The 25,304-nt window shown below is 39.7% G+C and overlaps 1 protein-coding gene across 5 annotated transcripts in view; it reads left to right on the top strand.

Annotated features, from left to right (window-relative positions):
- The first annotated feature begins 5,622 nt into the window (after window positions 1–5,622).
- ARMC2 (armadillo repeat containing 2) overlaps window positions 5,623–25,304 on the top strand; it is an 81,880-nt gene continuing 62,198 nt past the window's right edge. The window contains exons 1-7 of one of the 5 annotated variants that reach the window (XR_010429288.1): window positions 5,623–5,797; window positions 6,324–6,376; window positions 6,872–6,988; window positions 7,830–8,061; window positions 9,319–9,391; window positions 11,535–11,691; window positions 12,918–13,128. Coding sequence is in view for 4 of the 5 variants with exons in the window: in XM_064649804.1 (XP_064505874.1) it covers window positions 6,973–6,988; window positions 7,830–8,061; window positions 9,319–9,391; window positions 11,535–11,691; window positions 12,918–13,128 (689 nt within the window). In the remaining variant the exon portion in view is untranslated. The remainder of the gene's footprint in view (window positions 5,798–6,323; window positions 6,377–6,871; window positions 6,989–7,829; window positions 8,062–9,318; window positions 9,392–11,534; window positions 11,692–12,917; window positions 13,129–25,304) is intronic. The other 4 variants (XM_064649804.1, XM_064649805.1, XM_064649803.1 and 1 more) reach the window with 4 other exon arrangements.

Below are 25,304 nucleotides of genomic sequence, written 5' to 3'. Positions count from 1 at the left end.
GCCAGGGATTTCCAGTCACTGGCAGAGGCAGCAGAAATATCAGGAAATCAATGAATGCACTCATTGATGTAGGGACAATTGCATAGTGGGTGTACAGCTGGTAGATTGCTCATGATGCTTAGTTAGTTGGTACAAGAGGTCCTTGCATGCCATATGTCAGCACAAACATACCAACAGAGGGGTATTTAACTTGGGATGCTAGCGTAACTTCACTGGGAAATCTCAGCTTTTCACTGAAGGGACTGAACAGTGAGCATGGAAGGAATCAAGTGCTGGTCCAAGAGAGGGTAAGGTGCAGAGTTTGCAGGATGCAGTGGGCAGACCACACTGGAAGCTAGAGATTGATCACAGCAATTTCCAAAATCTAAAATTTCAGTCAAATCTGAATAAGATTTCAAGGAATTAAAAAAAAAAATTACATCTACTATGGAATAAATAAGGTTTGAAGTAACCTCTGGAGATCATCTAGGCCAAGCCCTTTGCTCAAAGCAGCCAACTAGAGCAGGCCACTCATGGACTTTTCCAATCAGATATTTAATACCTCCAAAGATGGCAACTATACAACCTCTAAGAGGAACCTGTTCTAGTGTTTGACCACCCTCATCATAGAAATTTATTTTTATGTTTAAATGGAGCTTCCTGTATTTCAGTTTGTGCCTTCTTCCTCTTGTGTTTTCACTGGACACCACCAAGAAGTCTGTCTCCATCTTTGCACCCTTCCTTCAGATACTTATACATACTGATAAGATCCCACCCAGAGCCTTCTCTTCTCCAGGCTGAACAGTCCCAGCTCTCTCAGCCTTTCCTCATAAGAAAGATGCTCCAGTCCCTTAGTTATTTTAGTGGCCCTTCACTAGACTTACTCCAGTATGTCCTTGTTGTACTGGGGAGCCCATGACCGGAACCGGCACTGCAGTTGTGGCCTCATCAGTGCTGCACAGAAGAAAAAGAGCACTTTCTACATGCTGGCAACGCTTTTCCTGATACAGCCCAAGAGGCTGTTGGCCACCTCTTCAGCAAGAGCACATTGCTGGCTCATGTTCAACTTAGTGTCGGCAGGGCTCCCCTGTTTTTACAGGTCGGCAAGTGGAAGCAGCAAGTGTAATCAATGAACACTCAGCAGGCAAAGTGCTTAACACTGTTAACTAGTTCTGAATTGCATTGAAATATAGGCCTTGTTTGCTTGGATATTCAGGTAAGTTTCATCTCTAGACAGATTTAAGTTAGCAGAACTGGAAATTGAGACTGGATACCAGCACAAAATCCCTTTCATGTTTCTCAAATTTAAAAAAAAAATAAAAAAGAGAAGTAATTTGAATGAATATGACATAATTGGATACTTTGTATTTTTTCCTTAGTTAGGCAGACATGCTCAGAGGACATTCCTTTTACCTCAGCAATCTCTTGAGCAAATACTAACTTGCCTAGACCAAGTCAGTTTATATGTTTTGATGATGCTTCCATCCCAAAGGACTGTTATTGCAAACAAGATTTAATTATGTACCTGCAATTAAAGTAGGTGCTGAAAGAGTTCATTCAATAAAAAGCACGTAAGACAAAGGATTTAAGTGAGAAAGTTGTAACAATTGAGACAGAGCAGAGAGATCACAAAAGAAATATTTGCTATAATTGCCAAAGCTCAGAAAATTAATAAAATTTAACTATTCAATTTGATGATCTAGAAAATAGAGAGAGGAAAAATAATGTGCATATGAAAAGGATTAAAGAAGCCAAGAAACAAGGCTTAGTGGGTTTAACAGGGTGGATTTAAAAATTGACTAAAGAATGATGAGATGATAACAGTAAAAAGAGATTCAAACTGGCTTTACTAGGAAACAGATCTACACACTTTTCTATGAAACTTCCCTTGCATTATTTTAATAAAAGAAAGGTGCAGAAGAAAGTAACAGAAAAGAAGGTAACTGATCTGAAAATAGCATGCACGCACATGCACAGATTATTTTCACTTTTAAGGAAGAATATACGAAGAAAAGCAAGTACAGTAATAACAAGATTTTCATTACTTCTGAGGTATTGAACTTGGCTGCAGAAGAAAGAGGACTAGACGTCTAATAATTAGAGAAAAAGTAGAAGCTAGCAGAGATAATGGCAGGTGTTATGTAAACCAGGTAAGGTTACACATGTAGATCTTTTTACTGCTATCATAACACCTGTCAGAATCAAAAAAAAACTGGAAGAGGGTATTTTTGTAGAAGAGAGGGGCATAACAAGACTTATAATAATAATAATCAGATAGGCAAATTAAATTTAAAATATCAACAGGGTTTTTGTCTAACAAACATAAGAAATTAAAAGTTAGGTTAGCAAGCAATTAGTTAAAGGAATTTCACACCAGTATATATATATATATATTTACATATAAGTATATGTACAAGGTGCATTTATTTGGAAAGTGCTTTCAGATATATCTGAAGCACATAATAAAGGAACAAAGGAAGAAGCTTGGTCAGATGGGCCCATATTTGTTGTGTTTTTCCATTATTCACAAAGCAGTAATAACTACCCTCCTACAGCAATTTTTAGATAAATTTCAAAATGCATTCAGAGATAGCAAACAAAGACTGTCCTTGTCAGTCATGAACAACCCACTTGCCCCAAAAGGCCTGTCTTTGTTGTTGTTACATATCTGGAGATTTTCTGATAAGAGTCGTGATCACATTACCCACTGCAATAACAGGAGGCATGCAAGGAAGCTGTTGAGCGAGCATCCGGTGCACCTGGACAACGGGATCCCAGAACCTGGAGGTGGATGCATTTCTGGTGGGACCTTGCTAGGAGGCAGCTTGGGGGAGTCACTGCAAGTGACCCCTTTGTGCCACTCCAACTAAGCTATCAGGCCTGTGGGACCCATTTATGCAAAGCTCTGCTACAGACAGTGTGAAAATGTCCACCTTTTGTCCTTCCAGAGAACAGGAGGTGAGCGGGAGATGCGATAGTGCTTCTGCCCTGGCAGGGAGCTGCTGAAGTGAGCAATCCAACCCTCAGTGCCTGACCAGAATGACCCAAGGATGGGATGGGGGTTTGTGGCTGCTGCTACACAAGGACTGTGACGCCTGGTTTTTACTGTGGAAAACTTTCAATGTCTCCCTTTCCAATGTGTGAATCAGCTCAGAGAGAAGGTTACCACAATGATGCTGACACCTCAAGAGTCAGAAATAGTGAACAATTTGCCCAGAGAGTTACAGAGAATGAGAATGGGGTTGCAAAACAGTCTTGCCTTGTCAGTTCTCATAACTTCAAAGGAGGGACCCTGAACTAAGGACCGCCTGGGCTTTTATCGAATAGTCTGGGGTCTTTCTGTGTCAGCTCCCTCTGTGTCACCTGTCTGTCTATTGTGTCCTACTGTGTCTCTTGTCACCTGGCTGGCCACAAATTCCTTATAATGCAAGGGATTGGTGCCATTTCACAGCCTCTTGGGTCCAGCAATGGGAGATTGAGACCACCACGGACCACCAACTCGAGAAAGCCACCTACTCAAAAGAAGAGAAAGATTGAGCATGTGGACTAATTAGCATGAGAAGCAAGAGAATAATTTAACCAATAGAAGGTAGAATATGAATCAATAAGAGAAGTAGCCAATGAACTGCAGTGTTTTTGTTTGCTAAAGTGCATGTATAGTATAATTGGAATGGGCTGTCCAGGGAGGTGGTGGAGTCACTGTGCCTGGAGGTGTTTCATGAAAGACTGGACATGGCACTTAATGCCATGGTCTAGATTACATGGTGGTGTTCAGTCACAGATTGGACTCGATGATCTCAGAGGTCTTTTCCAACCTAATTGATTCTATGATTCTTTCTCAGACAACTGCAAGAGAAGTGTAGGGAACAGAACCTTTGTTGATCTCACTAAGGCTTTTGATACTGTGAGCAGAAAAGGTCTGTGGCAGATTTTGGAACGTTTAGGATGTCCCCTCAAGTTCCTTAAAATGATCATCTCACTTCATGAGGATCAGCACGGCCAAGTCAGATATGGCGACGCACTTTCTGAGCCCTTTCTAATTACCAGTGGTGTGAAACAAGGCTGCGTTCTTGCACCAACCCTATTCACAGTCTTTTTCAGCATGATGCTCCAAAGGGCCACGGCAGACCTCGATGATCAGGATGGTATCTACATTCGATATCGTACTGATGGAAGCCTATTCAACCTAAGGCAAGTGAAGGCCCACACTAAGACCTTAAATCATCTTGTCCGGGAGCTGCTTTATGCTGATGACGCTGCCCTTGTCGCCCACACAGAAGCAGCTCTGCAGTGTTTAACATCCTGCTTTGCAGAGGCTGCTGAGCTCTTTGGGCTGGAAGTCAGCTTAAAGAAAACAGAAGTTCTCTATCAACTTGCACCTCAGGAAGTCTTCCATCATCCCCATATCACCATTGGCCAATCAGAGCTCAAATCAGTCCAGCAGTTTAATTACCTAGGTAGCCTCATCTCCTCGGATGGTAAGATTGACGGAGAGATAGACAACAGGTTAGCAAAGGCATATAGTGCTTTTGGAAAACTCCATAAAAGAGTTTGGTGAAATAAACACTTGAAGAAAAGTACCAAGATCAGTGTTTACAGAGCCATAGTGCTGTCTACTCTTTTATATGGTTCCAAATCATGGGTCATCTACCGCCACCACCTGCGTCTCTTAGAACACTTCCATCAGCGCTGTCTCCATACAGTCCCAAACATCCACTGGTCAGATTATGTGACTTAATACATCTGTTCTAGAACAAGCAGCAGTCACAAGTATTGAGGCCACGTTGCTGAGAACACAGCTACGTTGGGCAGGACACATCTCAAGGATGAAGGACCACCGCCTTCCTAAAATCTTGCTTTATGGTGAACTTGCCACCGGCTGCCGCAAGAAAGGAGCCCTGAAGAAAAGATACAAAGACTCTGTGAAACAACATCTCAGCCTTGGCTATATTGATCAACATAACTGGTCTACTCTGGCCTCCAATTGGGTGATCTGGAGACACACTATCTTTAACGCTGCTGCTTCCTTTGAGAACGCATGCAGGATCACTCTTGAGGAGAAAAGACAACGCAGAAGAGTCGTGTCTTGCAGAATATTCCACCTAAGGAGTCCTTATGCTGTGCCTTTTGCAATCGGACATGTCTATCTCGTATTGGCCTTTTTAGCCACCAGCTGCCAGCGGGCTTGTAACAAATGTAGGTAGAGCCCTACCCAAATCTTTGTTCACAAAGCCTAGCCATGATTCTATGATTCTGTACATTTTCGAGAATTGCAGTGCTTGATTTGGGGAAAACTTCCACCTTGCACTCTGTGCAGAATAAACCATGTCTGCTTTCTAAACTGGGCCCCGTGTCTGTGTTTAGAGAGTCCTAAACTGGCAACAGGTCACACTGAGTAACTTCTGCCAACTGAATCCTGGGCTTTTTCCAGACGCTGTCGCTAAACGTGAGGCAGGACTGGCCGGGAAGAAGCGCCCTCCACCACAAAACCACCGTCCTACGAGCCAACGCTGCGGCAGGACCCCTCCCAGACCCCGCCGTTGGAATCCAGGGACATCTCTGGGATGCGCGGACTCCGCCCCGCTCAGGCAGCGGCTGCGCCGCGCAGGCGCCCGCAGGTGCTCGCGCGTGCGCCTCGGGGTGCCCGGTGTCCCCCGGGGGCGGTGGAGGGAGCGCGGGGGCACCGGCGGCACGGGCGCCGCGGCACCGGCCGGCACAGGGTAGTGAGGGGTCCGCCCGGCCTCGGCCCCTGCCCCTGCCCCGGCCTGCTCCCGGGTCGGCCCCGCTGCGGCCTCGGCCCCGTCCCGGCGGCGCCATGGTGTGTACTGTTGCTATGGGAACGGCGGGGCGGGAGGGTGAGCGGGACCGGGGCCCCGCGGTGGCGGTGGCTGTACCCGGGGATGCCGCCCCGGCGGGCTGCGGCGGACGGCCGGACTGTGCGGCGAGTTAGCCCTGAGATTAGCTCGGTTGGTTAGACATGGTGCTAGTAGCACCGAGATTGTGGGTTCGATCCCCATTCGATCCCGTGTGGGACATTCAGTTAAGAGTTGGACTCCATGATCCTTGTGGGTCCCTTCCAACATATGTGAAAGTTGGGCGGGAGGCTTTGGAAAAGCGGACGGAGAGGGAGAACCCCTGTGCCGTTTTCCGGCAGCTGGCAGTGCCCCGTTCCCAGGAGAGGCTTGTTTGCCGGGTTTGGGCTGGGTCCGCTTTTACCTCACAGGTGCTGCTTATTTGGGGAGTTCCTCTTGGACGTGTTGTCTCACGGCTGTACTGGAAACCTCGCTCTGTTAAGGGTTGCAGACTTCATTCTGATCAACTTTGTTCTCGTTTCTTTTCGATAGTGATTTCTCTGCCTCAAAATTTCACCAAGCTGAAAGTGTATCAGTTGTGATTGGTAAGTTGCTGGTGTTTAAATTGCTGGTGCTTAAAATCATGTCTAGTAATAGCTATTATTTGCATATTCTTACTAAACTGACTGGATAACTGCTTCAAACAGGCTGCTGCAGTGGAATTCCTTACTTTTTTTGAATCACATTGTAATAGAGGGGAGAGTAGGGAGCATAGAGAACCGAATTCAGTCACAGTGAAGATAAGGAAAATATTAATGGTAATCAGAAATCTTAAAAAAACTGACAGTCTCAGGTTTCTGATCTGTTCCTGTGTCTTTTTTAATTACACATCATTTAGTGAAAGAGGTTGGTGCACTTCTCCTTAACATCCAATTTTATGTTGGGTAGTTCTGCTTTAAGAGTTGGGTGTGTATCAGTGCTAGAATGTAGAGGCTGTCAAAGGAAGAAAAAGCAGTTGGAAAAGTAAAAATGCAAACCAGGAAGAACTGAACTGAGAAATTAAAGAAATAAGATTTTTTTTTTTTTACTCCGTGGTTTAGAAATAACCAGGATGATGGTGTCTGATCTACTGTCAGTTCATTGTCATTAACTATGTGAGAGAATAGAAGTTACCAGATGGTCTGAGTCACAGTGCAGAAACATGTTTTTCTTTTTAGGTAAGTTTGAAAAGCAGAAGAGGAATTTTGGATGGTTTAAGACTCAGGATGAGTTTGCTGTAAAATGACAAGGATGATATCTACAGAGAACTGCACCATGATAAGCAATTGGGTTTGTGGGGCTTGAGAGATGTTGGAGCAAGTCTTTTGCTGACCACTGCATTTGCCAGAAGATGCAGCAGGACAGAACAATGATTGGAAGTTTGGGTTGACAGCTTATGTTACGTTAGTGTTATCTTTCTTTTTGTGTGCTTGGGGGGTGGGTTGAGGATTAATTTCTTTCAGAGGAAGAAGATGATTGCTTGTTCTTCTTTGTCTCTGCTTATCAATTGCTGATAACTGTGCTTCAGTTACTGATAGTAATGCCTCTTTGACATATTAGGAAGCTGCCCTTGGTAAGGTTGATAATATATGTTGGGTTTTTCCTAAGATGGAAAAATCCTGTCTCTTTACACCATATTATTGAATTCTTGTTTTGGCTGTCCTGTTTCCTAAGTAATCAAGTGTCAAGAAACAGATTTTCTATGGTATTGGGAAAGATCACGTTTGGCCCATGAAGCATGGTGGTGTATTTTAGCTCCCTGTAAAAAACTAGGGGTCCTCCATGTCAGATACTTTCTGCTCTTCAGTGTTTTCCTATAAAACTGGGGAACAGAGGGGGAAATGCAGTATCAATGAGCCTTATTTTGCACTAGTTCGGCGCTGTCTAGGATTTAGTTATTACGTCCTTTTTAACCACATTGCGGTAGCATAACTAGTGATGGATTAATAGTTTGTGGCTTAAAACTAGCATAATACTTTGTGCCTTTCACATGTATTATCCAGTGTTCTTCCTGTGCAGTACTTTGCAGAGAAATGCAAGCCTCAAAGAGTGAAAATACAAAAAAGGCAGAACCATTCTACTGGCTTTCAGTGGCAAACCAGAAGACCTGTTCTGAGATTATAAATGAAGCCAGAAATGTTCTACGAACAGTAGAAACTCGAAGACCATTTACACCTACAGATGGTCAAAGGAAACTTTTTGGATCTGGATCCTTGCGAGGTCCTCAAAATAGACCCCCTTCAGTTTTTAGGTACTGTGGCTTTAAGATTTTTTCAAATATCCGTTAGCAGCAGGAGATTTGATTCTGTAATTATGTTTCCGGTGATTATTTTCCCTGTGTTAATCTGTATTCCTAATCACATCCTTTGCCGCCTTCTAATGATCCTTACTGTTGGTGTTAATCTATATGTCCAGGAAGTTCCTGTGGATTAGAGCTGCCAGAGGCAGTCATTACACTAGTTTTCTATGTGGAGAATAGTATGAGAAAATGGTTTGTTATTTACCTTTTCCTGAAATTCTAAATTGAATGGTTTTAATTGAGATAATCTTCATCTTTTTTTCCAAGAACATGTGAAAGCTTGCTTGTTTCCACTTAACCTGTATTCTGGATCTTTTTTAGAGCATTCTCAGATCTTTTAAATGTAAAATCGTAGGTCTTGAAGTTTGAAATGTTCACTTTCAACCAAAATTTATACTACTTCAGAATTATTTCTGTGTGGAATTTTGTTACATACTAAAGTTCACAGACCTCAATAGATCCGTCTATTATGACAAGAGAAAAAAAATTATATAGTGAGCTGTTTTCAACCATTTTCTCAATCATCTTTTAGCTCTCCTTATGTACCCGTTCTATAGTGACTGCAGGGAGGAGATATGGAACTGTATTTGTAATGTTAGGTGTCAGGCATGCCAGAAAGAATGCCGAAACGTGTTTGACTATATAAGCCAGTCAGTGTCCATGCAGTTTTCATGGCAGCATGACTTCAGGAACTTAATTGGTACGATACTCCTTAGTGCGTAGTGTTGTGCCCTTACAGAAGGCAAGAGCCTGGTAATCAGGTAATGAGGTCCCTCTGGTTGACATCCATGCTTGTTCTCTCTGTGCTGCTTCTTTGTGTGGGAAGGAGCATGTCATGCCTGCACAAGCCTGGATTTCCTGCCCTGAAATGTTCAGCAGCTTGTATGAAATAGCTTGGGCAGTTGGGTTTGTGCATGAATTTAGGCTTACATTAGAGAATTGTTATGGATGTATAAAATAAACTGTATCATGGCAGGTGTGCAGATGATCTTGTAATTCTTCTTCCTTATTGTGCTGGATTCCCAGATATCAAAGATGAATAGTATTCATGGAAGAAGAGGAATAGTGTGAAGTAGTTTCTCACTCTACCTTTCTTCCTTCTTTTCCCCATATTCATTGGCAAAGGGATGAAACATAAAATTAAAAGAACTGACTGATCGCAAAACACTGGGTCTGCTTTATTCATATTATGTTCCATTTCTTTGTTAGTCTTCATGCATCCAGTTTTGATTTGACTGAATCAAGACCAGTGTCTGGTGTTCGTCTTAGTCCACTGGATCATGTGAGTACTCTGGAAGTAACTCATGCAGTACTGACATAAATATGCGTCTCGGTAATGTTAGGAAAAGGTATGATTTAAAGATGTTGGGGGAAAATGGAGGCCTGTTGTAATTTTAGTCTGAGACTTATAAAGTCAGTTTTGTTATTTTTTCCACCAAAGAAACCTGAAAATAACTTAAACTGTTTAAATACTGCTGTGTTGCATTATAATTCTAAGTGACATTAACAAGAATCAGAAGACAGATACTTGAGTCAGCTTTCTTGTGTAAGTTTACTGAAATAGAAAATGTTCATGAGCATCAACGTGAGCCAACAACATGCCCTTGCCATTAAGAAGGTGTCTGATGGTATCTGGGGCTGCATTAGGAGGAGTGTTGCCAGCAAGTTGAGGGAAATGATCCTTCTCCTCTACTCAATACTGGTAAGACCACACCTGGGGTCCTGTATGAGCTCTGAGCTCCCTGGTACAAGGAAGACATGGAGCTAGTGGAGAGAGTCTGATGGAGGGCCGCAAAGGTGATGAAGGGACAGAGATGGGAACATTCAGCCTGGAGAAGACTAGGGAGGATCTTATCCATGTGTAGAAGTACCTGAAGGGCAGGTGGAAGGAGGATGGGGTCAGACTCTTCCATGACATGACCAGAGGCAGTTGGTACAAACCGCAACTTTTCTGGCTGTGAGGTTGTCGAAGCCCTGGCACAGGTTACCCAGAGGATCTTCAAAAGCTTCTTGGACATGGTCCTGAGTTTAGGTGGCCCTACTTGAGCCACAGGGATTGGACGTCCAGAGATCCCTTCCAATCTCATCTATTCTCTGTCTCTGTGATCAGTAATTTGAAAGAAAATATGTGGTTGTGTTTCAGCTTTACTTACACTTCCATAAAATGTAATGATTATAGTTTATTTCTAAACAAACAGAGGTACTTGGAGAACCCCTTTTCACTTTCTGGGAAAATTGCAAATTGTTTTTAATTTATAAAGTATCTGCTCTTTTAAGTTTGGGGGTTTTTTTTATTTGATCTTTAAATACAAGATTAAATCACGATAATTTGTTTAGTACAGAGAACAGAGATGCTAAATCAGTAAAATATGCTTCTTCAAGGCAGTAATGTAAATATAACATTCTTTTGGAAATTAAGGGAAAAAATCCAAGAAATCCAAGTAATTTTGATAAGGTAATGTATTTATATGAATCAAGTTAAAAAATTCTGACCATACTTCTATTTAGATTAAATACATCTACAGTTGTATTCAAGTACTGGTGTTAAATTTGCATTTATTTTATGTGTGAGAACGGAAAAAAATTAGAGAAAACTATTGACCAATGCAAAAACTGCCTTTTTTGCTTTACCAATAAATATAAGACACTACACTGTAAATGAAGGACTTAGTCATAGTGGTTGTGGGGAGTGGGTCACATCTCTTGGCTATCTTCAGCTAATACTGTGGAGAGCTCAGAAGGATTGGCTGGAGACTTTCTAGTGGATTCTTTATGATGAGGAAATGAGTAGACAATCTTGATATTACAGGTCAGTGCTTTTATGTAGGGAAAGGGCACATCAGGTGTTTTGTATGAGAGGTTCAGGGGGTTGGTCACATCCTCTAAGATGCAAGACACTGGCATAAATAAAACTTGGACTTCCGTTCTGGATCTGCATGATATGTCTCAGTGTGATAGGAAGTAGTACATATGAACACATTCAAAGTGTTTTGGAAATACTATTTTAGTGCTCAAATACAAATCAAAGAATAGATGGAGCTCTAGATTTGCTAGCACAAGTCTTTGGCGCATTTTCTTTGATAAATAAGCATGTTGCAGATGTAATTAAATGAGCATTTAAGAGGAATAAATAATTCTGAGCTTTTCTACTCCAGCTGGTTTTTGTTCTCTGCACCCTGAGTGCTGGCTTTTAATGGCTTTCTATGGTGATAATGGTATAGACATCTGGTTGTTTGGTGGAATGATATCATTAGATTCTGGATATGAAAATTTCTTAATGAGCAAGCCTATGTAATTTCTGTTCTATTCTGAACTTAGCCCTTTATTATAAATCATGTGGGTTTCTATTTTTTTTTAATTTTTTCTTGTATAAAAATGAAATTATCTGTGCTTTTATTTAAAAGTCTTCTTTATCTTTGTCACAGAAACCAATATTAATCACTTCTGCAAAAGATGAAGATTCTTCTGTTTTCCTTCCAAAACCTCCTGCTGAGGCTGCAGAGGTTAGAAAAGTCAGCACTGCTCGGGCATGCTTATGTAGAACAACTTCTCTGGGAAGTATATCTGATCTTCCAGATCAGAGTAAGAGTGTTTTGATACTTATTATTATTTGCTAGAAAAATAACTGCATGATGGGTTTCAATATTGTTATTTACATGAATTATTATATTGAAGGTCCTTTCAGTGTAAATTTCGAAAGTATTAAAATGGCTTTAAGGCAGTTTTGAAACTGTGGTTTCCAAAAATGATGCTGACCTTTGCCTCTGAAAGTGAGTTGAAAGCTACTCAGGTGCCTCTTTTTCCTATAGGTTTACAAGTAGTGGAATTTTACTGAAAGTTTTCTTCAATGGGTAAAATTAACATTAAATGGTGACACGTTTAAAGAGATAATGAGATGCCATTCATCTAAGGAGATTTCCTGATGGATTATTGAGCATAAAAGGAGGAATAAAAAGGAATGATATGTCTTGACAGGCCTTCAACTACATCGTATTTGCTATTAAGAGTTTCTTTAGTGGAGACTTAATAAAGGTTGCTAAATGTGGGATTTAGAAGTAATTTTCTTGCAGATGAGAAAGGCATCTTGGCTTCCTGCATGTTAGCTCATAATGAAATATGCTGGGACTCTGTCTTTAATGAAGACTCATCTGTAATAATGACAATTCTTACATTGTCTGGGATTGTTACTTTACATGATAAACTGAATATCTCACTTTTTACCTTATTGCAAAATAAGTCTTATACAAAAAGTAGTAAACTTTACTTTATTATTATGTGCTTACTCTATAAATATATCTTTATATAATGTCCCCCTATATGTAGTTTAATCCATTAACCTTAATAAATTGATATTAGTAGTTGAAGAAGTTGAGAACCTAATGTAGTTATAGCCTGAGTTGGGGATCATGCAAATGTGAGGTTTTTTGTGGAGATTCTTATCATGTGCACATACCAAGGTACGAGATGAACAGCTATCTTCTTCTTGAGTTCCTTCATAATAGTCAGATCCTGAAAAGCAATCACTTCTTTTCACAAGGTAAAATCCACTTATCTGTAAAAAGGAAATAAAAAAAGATGAAATATCGAGATGTTAAAACCCAAAACTGAAAGACTTAAAGAAATGCTGCTCGTAAGAAGACATTGATTACTTTACTCTTAAAAGTCTTAAGCTTTCTTTCCTTTTAAATTGGTACAAGCAAATTTTGATAATGTAACATGACAAACAGTAATTAATTTTGAGCTCTGTTGTGTGTGTGTGTATTGTGTAAGGACCCTTCTTCAAAATGTATTCTTTTTGACTATTTCAGACAAAGAGAAGCTAGATTCTGAGGAACCAGCTATGATGATGAATAATCCTGGCAGAAGTAATAATAACTACTTAGCAGAGCAAAGGTTGTACACACCTGTTAATGATAAAAGTAGACAATTAATTTGTAATGATCGTCTCAGCGTATCGGAGAGCGAAGACTTCATGGAAGGGACATCAGGAAAATTTTCATTTCAGCTGAGAGGAGAAAGGTCAGTATTGGTCAACGATGGTAATATGCATCTTCCACACAACTCTCTTCCTAAATGTTCAGTTATGCAAGTATCAAAATGTTCAAAACTGATGGAATTTGAAGGTAACGCTATATATTCTTTAATATGAAAATATGTTTAGATTATTAGAAAAATTTACATTTCTTCTCTTAGGAAATTTTTGCACTCAGAAGACTAACTTGTAAAAAAATAAATAACTTCTGTTTTGTTTGATCATCAACATTTCAAAACTAAATCTTCTAATCATTGCATGTAGAATACTCAAGTGTAAATTCAGTGTGCTTACTTTTGCAGTTCAGTCCTGTTTTAAGGTGCTATACGTTTTTCTCTTAGCTCAACAGATGAGTAGAGCCCTTTTCGTTCTGGTATTGGGGAAATAGTGATCATACACCAAAAACAGGCCTAAACTCATTGGCAATAGAGGCAAAATTTTTTGTGGCTTTGAGTTTTTGGTTTATTTTTTTCTTTTCTTTTTTTTTTTTAGATGACTGAACAGGTATAAGAAATTAATGAAATTTGTGTGCATGCAGTTTATTTTTACTGAACCTACATTATTATATGCATTCTTTAATTCACAATTAAGTAAATTGTTTTTCTTTTGATTCCAACTTGAATTCTTGCAGAGGGAGGAATAGTCCCTCCTACTGAGCACTTTGCTCAGTAGGTGTATCAGTTGCTGCTTTAGTAGTTGGATGAACAACCATTTTGTGCTAATAACATTGTCAGATCTGTCAATCTCAACAACAAAGAATGAAACCCACTTTATTTTCAGGAACACATCCTTATAAACACTTGTTCACTCTTACAGATAAATATTTGTCAAGTAGATATCTTCTTTCTAGCATGTCTGTTTAGGAAAAAACTATTTCCTTGGATATTCTTAAGTATCTTTCATATTAAAGATTATATTCTTAATTTTATAAAATGAAAGGCCTTTAATTTACCAACTTGATGATAGCACTAAATAATGTTGTCCATCGAGAAGGTGTTTGAGACTCCTTACTCCCCTTTCCCCACAGTTCCTATTGAGGCTGTTACAGCAAATGATACATAGCAGAGCTATCATAGCACTCTTTTTTATATTAAACTGTAAGCAGAATTTAAAAAAAAGACAGAATCTGAAAGACTGAAGACTTTTGTTAGCAAAGAAAAAGCTTCATGAGTATGTAGGGACGGAGAATGAGAAAATAAGCCTAGCAAGGAACTATGTAGGTGAAAGAAAGGAGAGTACCAAGGAGAATACTTCAGTGCAAAATAATTTTCTAAAATCAGTGATCCAAAAACTTCTTAGATAAAGACTGTATGGATTATCATACTACATAAATGACTGTAGTTTGAGTTTTATTTAGTAAAGGTGTGGTGGGAAGTACTTTAGTGTTGCAGTTGAAATGAGTAGTTCCTTTTGTGGAATGTGCATCCTGCTGTTTTCAGTCCTGCTTTCAGTTTGGGTTCCTCTTTCAGTTGATGGTATCCAAGTGTCTCCAATAGAAAAGGGGTCAGTTGATATTTTTATTCATTGGAAAGAATGACCTTCCTTCTGAGTCATAATTTTAAAACTTGGAGGTATAATTGAACAGTTAACCTATTAGACATGCTGTCTGTGTGTTCAAAATTATGTGTTTCTCTTTATAAGTTTGAGAGCTCTGCAAGTTTTTGAGTTTGGGTTTTTGTTACTGGTGCTTTCCGCAATCATGAATCTCATGCATCACTTAAATTAGATCTCAGATTACTGGCCTTAGGATAATACAAAAAATTTGTTTTCCAATATTGTTCTGAGTAGTTTTCTCCAAAACAGAAGAGTAATATAATATTCCTTCATCATTCTGTGTTGCATGCAAGATCTGTGTTTTTGAATAGTCCATTTTTACCTCTCCTATGGATTGTGCATGTTTTCTGTGTGCTTGAGTGAGAGATGGTTTATGCCAATGCTGCCTGACACTATTTAGGTGCTCTTATGGCTTAGAGTACCAGACACACCTGCAGAGCTGCAATATGCTCAAGAATAATACAAAATGCTTTCCCTTTAGCAGAGGACAAAAATCCCTCATCTATATCAGCCCAAGCAGTTCATAATATTGTAGGATGGAAAGGCTGTAGATAATCTCAGCTGCTCTCATACTTTCTAACTCATTGCTGAGACTTACACCAATGAACACATTGGTCCAGTATTTGTGTATGATACCACACGAGTCAGGCAGACCTTGATCTATGTCCTTGTCTGAGTTCAGAGATGTCATTCTTCATCTGACAGGGCAGTTGAATGGTACCACAAACCTAGCCTTCTATATAGTTTGTTGAGTTTGGTCTTCATAGTAGTTGTATATAAAAGGCTCCAGAACCACAGAGGGCTCATTTCAGTAAGAGTGTTTTGGCATTCTTTCTCAGTAGAACATGCTTACAGGTACTAGATGATTGCTAGGATTAGATTGCATCTGGTTCTGTGTTATAAATACTTAAGGCATCTTGTATGAAGTTACAAGATATTTTCTATTTAAAGTATGTTGTATTTGGGAGTAATAGAATGAAGGCTTAAAGGAATGTGAAATCTTTTATTACCTAGAGTCCTGACATTCTTGATATGAAGCAGTTGTGTCAGCCTCCATTCTGTATCCCAGTGATTTAAAATCCTTGCTGGAATTAAGCAAGAGGATTGTAAAAATAGTACACTTCTTCTAAGAGAAGGTGTTTGAGACTCCTTACTCCCCTTTCCCCACTGTTCCTGTATATGGACCGAAATAGCTTTTCTAATAAAGCTGGTTTCCTGCTAATGATGAAACAGTAGAGCATGCCAAAATAGCGTGGCAGATCCCTCCCATTAATGCTATCACATTTCTTTTAAAGAGAATAGAAGAGAAGTATTTTATTCCAGCAAGAGAGAAGGACTTTTTGAGGCGAAAAATTATTTGTCATTTTGTTTGCAATTCTGTTTTGCAAATAACCATCTAGTTGTAATAGAGTAGATACATTAATTGAATCAATTATATTAATTGAATCAATAGATATATTAATTGAATTTATTGACATGTTGCCTCAGGAAAGCAAGAAACGATTTCTGACAATCATAAAGAAGCTAAGTTTTGTTTACATCTTCTTCCAGCCATTGTGCCTTGCCATCTATTGTGATTGCTATAGAAATGAAACTTCTAAAATGTTTTCTGCATTCATATATTTCAACAGAAGTGTCAACAGTGATGGCAGATTTGCTGATGAAGAGCAACAGTTTCCCTGCTGAGAAAAAATGTTTGTTTTTTTCCTACTCCAATTTCTCAAAATTCTGAAGGCTTATCATGTCATTCCAGGACTCCTTAGAAACGTAGGTGCCTTCAGTGAGGAAAAGTTTGGTGGCAAAGAGTTCATTCCCAAGTGGCCTGTTCTACACTTCTTTTAATATGTGATTTCTATAAATAGCTACAAAAGGTTTAGCAGCTGCTGTAAAGAAGATATACTGTACCCTGTTTTCTCTCACCATTGTTCTCCTTATAAATGCCTCTTTGGCAGTATCCTTGACATATATTCATCAACTGCTTCCATGACACTACTTTCTCTTGTGCTTTTTAGAGTTTTGGAATATTTCAGTAGCAAATGATAGCAGTAGGGGACAAGCAAATCATAGATTCATAGAACAGGGTGGGCTGGAGGGAACCACTGGAAAGTACATCTGTTTGATTGCTTAAACTACCTTCACATCTGTGCCCAAAATATTTTCTCTTCAAAGAAAAGGATTCCTACAGAGAAGAGAAGTTTCTTTCCTGAAGGGAACACCTATTCTTTTCTGCTCTGGGTGATTTTTTGAAATGAATTATGTGGTGTGGATATTAGTTTGTTGTATAATTTAGCTGATTCTCCAGACTTTTTTTCAGGATTTGTCTTTTTCTTCTATATATTGACAACTTCTGGAGTTCTCATAAAGACAGGAAAACAGGAAATTAATCTACTTCTAACTAATCTTTCTCTATTTCTGCCTCAGTTCCACTTGCTAATTTAAGAAAGAAACAACTGAGAGTTGGGAAATCTTTCACAGGTAGAGCTTTCTCCAGAGTTTTCCAAAGAAAGAATGACACCTGCCTTTCCAAGAAGGTACCTGGTTTTGTATAGGGTTAGGGAATACTGAAAGAACATTGGGAATGAAGAATTGTTTTCTTTAGAACTTTTTATAGACTTCTAAATAAAATATTAACAGGTAGCAGTTATCTCTGATCTCTTCGCTGGTGGAAGAGACAGTGGAGTTTAGGCGCATTTTTACTGCCTACTCCGAAGAGAGTCTTTCCACTCTAGTAATAAGTTTCAGGACAAGGTCATTGGTCTCCAAATCTGGGAGATCTAGGTCTTGAGAGTCCTTATTACTAATTGAATCCTTATGACATTGAATTGTAATTCTAGAATGAGAAGGTCTGCTGCACAAAGGGTAAAGAAGGAATGCCAATTCAGTCTAGGTAGAGCGGTAGTAACAAAGGATTTAATTTTTTGTTTGTTTGTTTAAAATTGGAATACTTATGCAAGATTCAGGTTAGGAAGATGAAGATGGTGTGGTTTTCAGACTCAAATATACTTAGGCTAGTATTTTAGGTATTTTTCATGGTTAGCATTAGGCTATCAGTTGTCTAGTTGCTTAAAGATGCCCTGCCACAAATCAATATTGTTAATATTTTCTCTATTATACAGAAGGTGCAAAGACTGAAGAATAAAAAGGATAAGGACAGAGACTTTTCATCAACCTGGATTATTCTTTTAAGCCATACTGTTTAACATGTGCATGAAGTTCTTCATTAATAGCCTCTATAAATAAGAATACTATCTTCTTTTTATCACTGGAGTTGTCATAAGAAATGAACTATATGTGTAATAGTGTTTATAGAAGAATTGTTATTTGGTGATCTCTAGGATGACTCAGAGTGTAGTTGGCCTATTTGTCAACATATTTTTGCAAATTTTGTTGCCTTTCTGCTGATTATCCTTTCTTATATCAGTGGTATCAGTTGTAGGGATGATTATAGTTTTCACTCCGTTTGTTTTTGTCTTTTCTTACCGTGTTCCTTATGATATAATCCTCTACAATTTCTGAAATAATTTCAGGACATCCATATTACTAGTTTTTCAATTATTTGCATGCTTTTGAAAAGTTCTATAGTTGAGAAATGGGACTGACTAGAGGCTTACTACTTTATTTTATATTTCTTTTAGCTGTGTGCAAGTAATTTGCTGTCTGTATTATTTTTTCTAAAAGGAAAAGAGTGTTTAAAAATTGAGCTGTTATAGTTCTTTTTTCTTTGAGGCACACCTACTGCTTATTTCCAGATTGTGTTTGTATCTATCTTGTTTGTTCCTCATATGACACCATAGAATGGAAGATTCTGTGGTAGCTGAGCAAAGTAGGGACATGTCCTCTAAGTGGCTCAGTAAAGGTCAAGTCTTCATCTAAAAAGATAGAATGCCTTTAAAGTGCTAAGTTATGGGTCAGGAGGAAATCCCTTGCTTTAAAACAAAAACCACAAAAGCATATTCCCTACTATTCAACTAATGAAAGACAATACAAAACGCTAATTCTGATGTCTTTCTGGATACATAAAAGGTCTGGATAGTATAATGAAATAGGAATAGGAGGATTAATAAAAAAAATGCATATGTTAATTGGCATGTGGAAAAATTAATTTCTATGAGAGTAAATGACAAAGCAAAATAAATATTTTTCTCATTTTGCCAAAAGCTTCAACCAATTCCTGTTAGTTGCTTTGGCAAAAATACTAGATGCTGTTTATTCTTCCTTCCAAAGTCTACAGAGTAACGTTGTTAACATCAGTAATTATGGTTTAAAGTTAGCACTCTTGTTTTACTGGTCACTAAACACTTGCAGGGGAAGAATCATGGTAGCAGGGGCTTGTGTTCTGAGGCAGTGGTTCCTAAGCATTGTGTAGATGAACCTTCTCTGAGAAGATCCGTTGCAGCATCTCTCACTCGCTGCAGCTCCACATCTGACTCCCCTCCTTTGCCTTGTGGGCCTTGCACCACCTTGTCCCTTGCTGCTGACTCAAGGGTCTGCTGCATTGTCCTTATTCCCAGGATCACCATTAGTTCACTTTAACTTTCCCTAGAGCTGCTATCCTTTTTGAGATGAAGCTGCTGAGTCTGGCTGTGCCCTGCGAAACTTGGTCTAGAGCCACGTGTATCTTTGCCCAGTGCTCCACAGTGATTCTGCCAAGAGACCTGATGCACAGTTCGTGAGACCACAGTTCTGAATAATTTAGAAAAAATGGTAACTGGCAGTCGGGATATAAGGAACCCATTGGCTGATATGCCAGAGGGTTGTCTGGAGGAACCTCGACAGGCTGGGAAAATGGTTTGACAGGAACTTGATGCTTTTAACAAAGTTTAACAAAGACGAGTGCAAAGTCCTGCATCTGGGGAGGAACAACCACTGGCACCATTATATACTGGGGACTGTCCAGCTGGGAGGCAGCTTTGCAGAAAAAGACCTGGTATCCTGGTGATCACCAAGTTCATAGAACAGCTCAGGATGGGAAAGACCTCAGAAGATTGTCTGGCCCAATATTTTGTGGAAAAGAGAGCCTAGATGAGATTACCTAGCACCCTGTTCATGCACATCATGAAAACCTCCATCACACCTGGACTTCTGGGACCCGTTCTGGGCTCCCCAGTGCAAAAGAGATATGAAACATCTGGAGAGAATCCAGCTACTAATATATGAAGGGAATCCTTTGTATGAAGTAGGGCTGAGAGATCTGGGACTGTTTAGCTGGAGAAGAAAGGGGTCTTATCAATGTATATGGTACCTGAAGGGAGGGTGCATTGTGATACCGTCACTGACTGCGTGAGAAGAGCTCACTCTTCTCCCCCATGGCAGGCACTCAAAACAGGAAAAGGTATTTACCCATGACTGACTGTTCTTTTTAAGGATTTATTGGTTGTATATACTTTCACAACCTCCTTGCAGCTTTTCCTTTGTAGTCCATATAGAATTTGTAAATCTTTGGTTGAAGGGAAAGTACCCGACTGTTTAAATAGCCAAATGATTCTTATCAGTAGAAGGCATGCCATCCTGGATACCTCTAGCAATAAAAATAAACCCAGTTTACAGTGTAGATGTAGTCGCACTCTGAATATACATGTGAGTAACATAACAAAGAACAGTCTTTTTAGATGGCATATCTGTTTAAGGATTATCCACAGTCGGGGGGACTGAACTCTAATCTAGTCTGAAAGAACACCTTTGTGCCTAGTAGTCCTTTTGATATATCTAGCTTGCCTAAATAGGCCCCCAGGATCTGCTTAACATTTCTGTAAATCTGTTCTTCATAACACTTAGTAAAATGTCTTGATTTTTGGGTGTAGATGCATCATGTCTGGCATTCCACTGCACACAACGTATGTTTGTAAAATCAGATGTTCAGTGCTTGTATTTATGTATAAACAGTCTGCATCTTTTACTTACTGCCTAGTGCATAGAATTTTGTCAGAGCTTTATGAAAAGTTAGAAATTGCTCTCCTAGACTTTTGCAGACCTGAAAACATTAATATATGTAGGATCCAAAATCAAATTTGTAAAAATTTGACTCACATTTTTGGATTTTAAATAAACTAGAAAAAGAAAGTTTTTGAGGGCTGAAGGGAGTGGAATGAAGGAAAATACACTGGGGACAAATTGAGTGACTTTGGAGGGAAAATGGAAGAAAAGAGAAAGGAGGATTGGGAATGCCTCTGAGTGAAAAACATGAAGGCAGGAACTGAACCTGTAGGTAAGGCACCTCAACAGCACCCTCAATTTGCTGTAGGCATCTGAGAAGCTTTTTTGGTCACTGTTAGAGGATACTGAGCAAGGTGGACTTTCAATGTGACCTATTATGACTTCTGTATATTTTCATTACATAAATGGCTAGTGTACTTTTAGATTAAGTAGGACTGGGTTAATCTTACCAAAATAAAGACAAAAAATAAAAGGGCTCTAAGGATAAACAATGAAACTGTCTGCAGCTTAAATTTCCTTATGAGGAAGGAACTTAGAAGATAAGAATTGTGGTTCCATGGGTATAGAAAAGGCTCTGCAGATACAGATGTTTAGAAATTGTGTGCTTATAATTACAGTTTTCTGTCTGAATAAAAAGGGCATCAAAGAAACAAATTGAGAGGCAATGAACTCAATTACCTTAGAAATTTATTTAAAATAAACAGAATCCCGCCCCCCCAACTAAATATTACTTTACTTTAGAACATGCTACTTAGCAGTGAGCCCAGCATTTTATTGAGAGCACATGGGTGATCCTTCACGTGATGGCAGCACAGACTAAGGCTTCTTAGCAGGAAGGAGCTTCTAAAGAGGTTTTTCTCTGAGCGTCTGTACTTACCAGTTTTATGTCTTATTCTGATACACTGTAAAGTTGAAGACAAGCTTTTGGACCAGTTAAAGCATGTTCTGTTTCATATTTTTATTAACTATATGTAAATGTGGGTTCTGTAAATGCTGGTGCTATTGTAGTTTATGCAGGTGATGCCTTCAGAAGGCAACGTGCTGTATGTCTTTCCAAGTATCTTCCAAGGTACCTTTTTTGGTTTAAATGTTGCTAACGATTAGATTTACAACTGTTTGGGAAGTTTTGTGTGCAGCTGAGTGAGAGAAAATGGTGTTTTGTTAGTCTCCAGAAAGTTCTCAGATGTTAAGCCTTCTTCTTCTGTCAGTGGAAACCAGTTTGGTGGATCTGGTATCTTCAACCACTCCCTGCCCCAAAGAAGTTGCTTTAAGTGGTCATATAGCATTTGCCAACAAAATATACCCGTATGTACAAACTTAAGGGTGCTCTGCGGAATCATGTTATGTTCTGGATCACAAAGCTGGCAATCCATTTTCATTTCCTTGTTTAAAAATGGAAAAGAAGTCTGTTTCCAGATGCCAGATAATGTCTCCTCTACGGCTTTTTCAGAGCATTTACTCACGGTGTGTGTTAGTAGCTCTCTGCCTTTTAAGAGTCTGTTCAGATTCCAGTTTACATGGGATAGTCCTGGTTCCTGTCTCTACTTCAAGAGAGAGTCCACGGATTCAGTTTACATGGTGCAAAAGAAGAGCCTCATAACCTCTGGACAAGCAAAGTTGTGTGAGGCCTCGGCACTTGTAGAAGCAAATAGTTTGGGGCTTATGACGTTTTCCATCCCTGCTGCCCTTATCTTTTGCTCATTCCCTGATATTCCTACTCTTCTCTCTGAAAACAAACTGGTATATTCTTCATCCTATATTGCACTGTATCAGGGTTTAATTATGCTGATACTTTTGGTCTGTGTTTGGCCCAGCCGTCTGTAAAAGTTCTGTTCTTTCCCTGCCAAGTTATGAGAAAACAAGCACTGAAAAAATGGGAACTTCATCCTTGAAGAGAGTTCTTGTATAAACTGTTAATTGATGTTTTATGATTGGCTAATCATCCTCCAGGGTTGCTTGAAGGAGAAATTGAAGACTATAGTGATGAAGTAAACCCCTAGTCTCATTTGGAAAAGACCCCCCCCCGGGTGCACTATGCAGGGACAGGGAAAGCCACGCGTGCGCAGAAGATATATTACTTGCATAACGGGGGGTGGGATGGAGGGCCTATAGCTGGGTGGTGCTGGCCACGCCTGCCTAGGTTGAGGTCACCCAGTTAATTGTATGAAAGCAGATAGCTCGTTTTTGGGGGGTTGCTAGCTTCACATCAAGGACAGTGTTGCCTTTGTTTTGCGGGGATGCCCACTACGTGTGAACCTGCTGACTCCCTGAGGATGCAGCTTCTGCTATGGGTAATTCTAGGCATTTGGGGTTGGTAAGATAACTTTATAAGCAACAGCTGAGTGACTGGGGGAGTCGTACTGAGGGCTTATTTCTCTCCTCATTCCTCTCTTTCAGGTTTGTTCGTTTTGTTGGCCACCTCTTGGTAACAAATATCAGTTTTGTTGAACTTTCAATGGTATTATGGTTTCAGCTTCACTATGTTCTGAACTCTCCCTAGTACATGCATTGTCTCACTTACTGTGCTTCTCTGTTTTTCTCCCACTTCCATGTTATCTAGCTTTGCCTCCCAAAGCTGTAAGGATATGTAAGGTGTTACAGGAACCTTACCATGAGGAGAGCAGGTAGTGTGGAGAGGGAATGCCTTGAAGTTGGACAATTCAGAAAGATTATCATGTTCTCTTTTTGTTCTAGTTAAGCTTTGCTACCTGACTGATCACAGGTGTTCGGTAGAGACAACTATGCAGAGAAGCATTAATTTGTTAGTATTAGGCCATGTGTCTCTCTTAGCTAGTAACTAAATAATTGGGGGCACCAGGGATACATCTGTACTAATAATTGATAGAAATTAAACAAAGGAGTTAGTCTCTGGCTTGGTGGTCAACTGCTGTGTCATGGGTTAATACAATTAAAGTATTTTTAATTCCCTCCCTCCCACACACAAGGTACTGTCTGGGATTGTCCCTACCTCTGCTTATCTGTGCCCTCTGCCCAGCCATTTGTCAAGGAAAGTACCACCTTTCTTGGGCCAAAACTGTACCAGAGACGATGCTAAGGAACAGTGTCCTAAATCTAAGGAACAGTGTCACCCAAAATTCAGGGCCATTATCAGACTCTGTTTTGCAAGTAAAGAGATAGCCAGGTTCTCAGATGTTTGAGGCTCAGTATGAGGAAGGAGCCCAAGCACTGTTCCTCTGTTGGAATCTTACATTCACATTTGTGATTCAAACCTTGCTATGGTGTGCAGCTTCTTTGGAGATTACTAGTTTGGTTCTTTGCCTCTGGGATGTAGTTCATAGAAAAGTAGTTTTCCCTGGAATACCATTGAAGGTGAGAGTTTGCGGATTTACCATTAACAAGAGGCCCACGGCAGGAACAAACAAGTAAATGTCTAAACATGCCGAAAATCTGAATAAATGCTGCTTCCATTTAATTATCCATTCTTTCACCAGGGAAAAGTACTGAACATGTATTGGGGCCGGCTGAGATGGAGTCAGTTTTCCCCGGAGCAGCCCTCACAGTGCTGTGCTTTGCATTGGTAGCTAGAAGGTGTTGATAACATGCCAGCATTTTGGCTACTGCTGAGCAGTGCTCCACCAGCGTAGTGCTGTCTCTCCAACGTTCACCCATCACCAGTAGGCACCACCACTAGGGGTGGGCAAGACCTTTGGAGGGGACATAACCAGGACAGCTGGCCCAAACTGACCAAAAGGATATTCCATATTGTGTGATGTCTGCTCAGCAATAAAAGCTAAGAGAAAGGAAGAGTGTGGGCATCCATGCATATGAGGTTTGTCCTCCAAAGCAACCACTACACGTACTCAAGCCCTACTTCCTTGAAAATGATTGAACATTCCATGCTGGTGGGAAGTTGAGAATAAATCTTGCAGTTTTCTTTCATTTTGCTTTTTTAAACTGCCTTTATCTTGACCCGCAAGTTTTTCTACATCTTGTTTTCTCCCTCGGTCCTACTGAGAGGGGAGTGGTAGAGCGTTGTGGTTGGGTACCTGGCATCTGTCCAAGGTCACCACACCACATTACTGCAGTGCTGGCTCACTTTCCTTTTGGAAGTCCTCACACTCTGTGTACGTTCAAGAAAGCAGCATTCTTCATAGAGGCTACTATGATTTCTTTTATATATAAGAGAAGGATAGAGATGATCCAGTTGCCAAGTTCCTTTTCTTCTGTAGATCATCAGAGCCTCTGTCAGTTCAGTTCTTGATGAGCCCCTTATCAGATGATCAGATTTCTGCCGATTGACTTTGTTTCCTAGGCAACCACTCTGAAGCCAGTTCCCTTCAATAGTAGGTAACTATTTTTTAGAATAGGTTGATTACATTTTAACTGCATTGTTCTTAACAAGATACTTAAGTTTCAGTAAAAGAATGTTAAGATATGTAAAGATAATGAAACAAAAGTTTCTGTAACTAAAACAAAGTTGGCAGAATGATGAAGATATATAAAGCGATTTTATAATCTCTCACAAAATTGGTAAATTGTACATACTCCCTAAAGATAAGCCTGCCCACCAGTCATTCTCATTTATGTATGTATTCAGTGTATTCTTTTTTCTGAAAATAATGAGAGTACCAGTAATTTACAAGGATGTTTCCCAAAAGCACAGATAGCTAGATAGAATACCAGCAGTACAGCAATCTGCTTTCCTACTCATTTA

This window comes from Pseudopipra pipra, chromosome 3 (assembly GCF_036250125.1).
Source record: "Pseudopipra pipra isolate bDixPip1 chromosome 3, bDixPip1.hap1, whole genome shotgun sequence".
Taxonomy (NCBI): Eukaryota; Metazoa; Chordata; class Aves; order Passeriformes; family Pipridae; genus Pseudopipra; species Pseudopipra pipra.
Note: the sequence above shows the minus strand (reverse complement) of the source record. Positions and strands in the feature narration are given on the sequence as shown.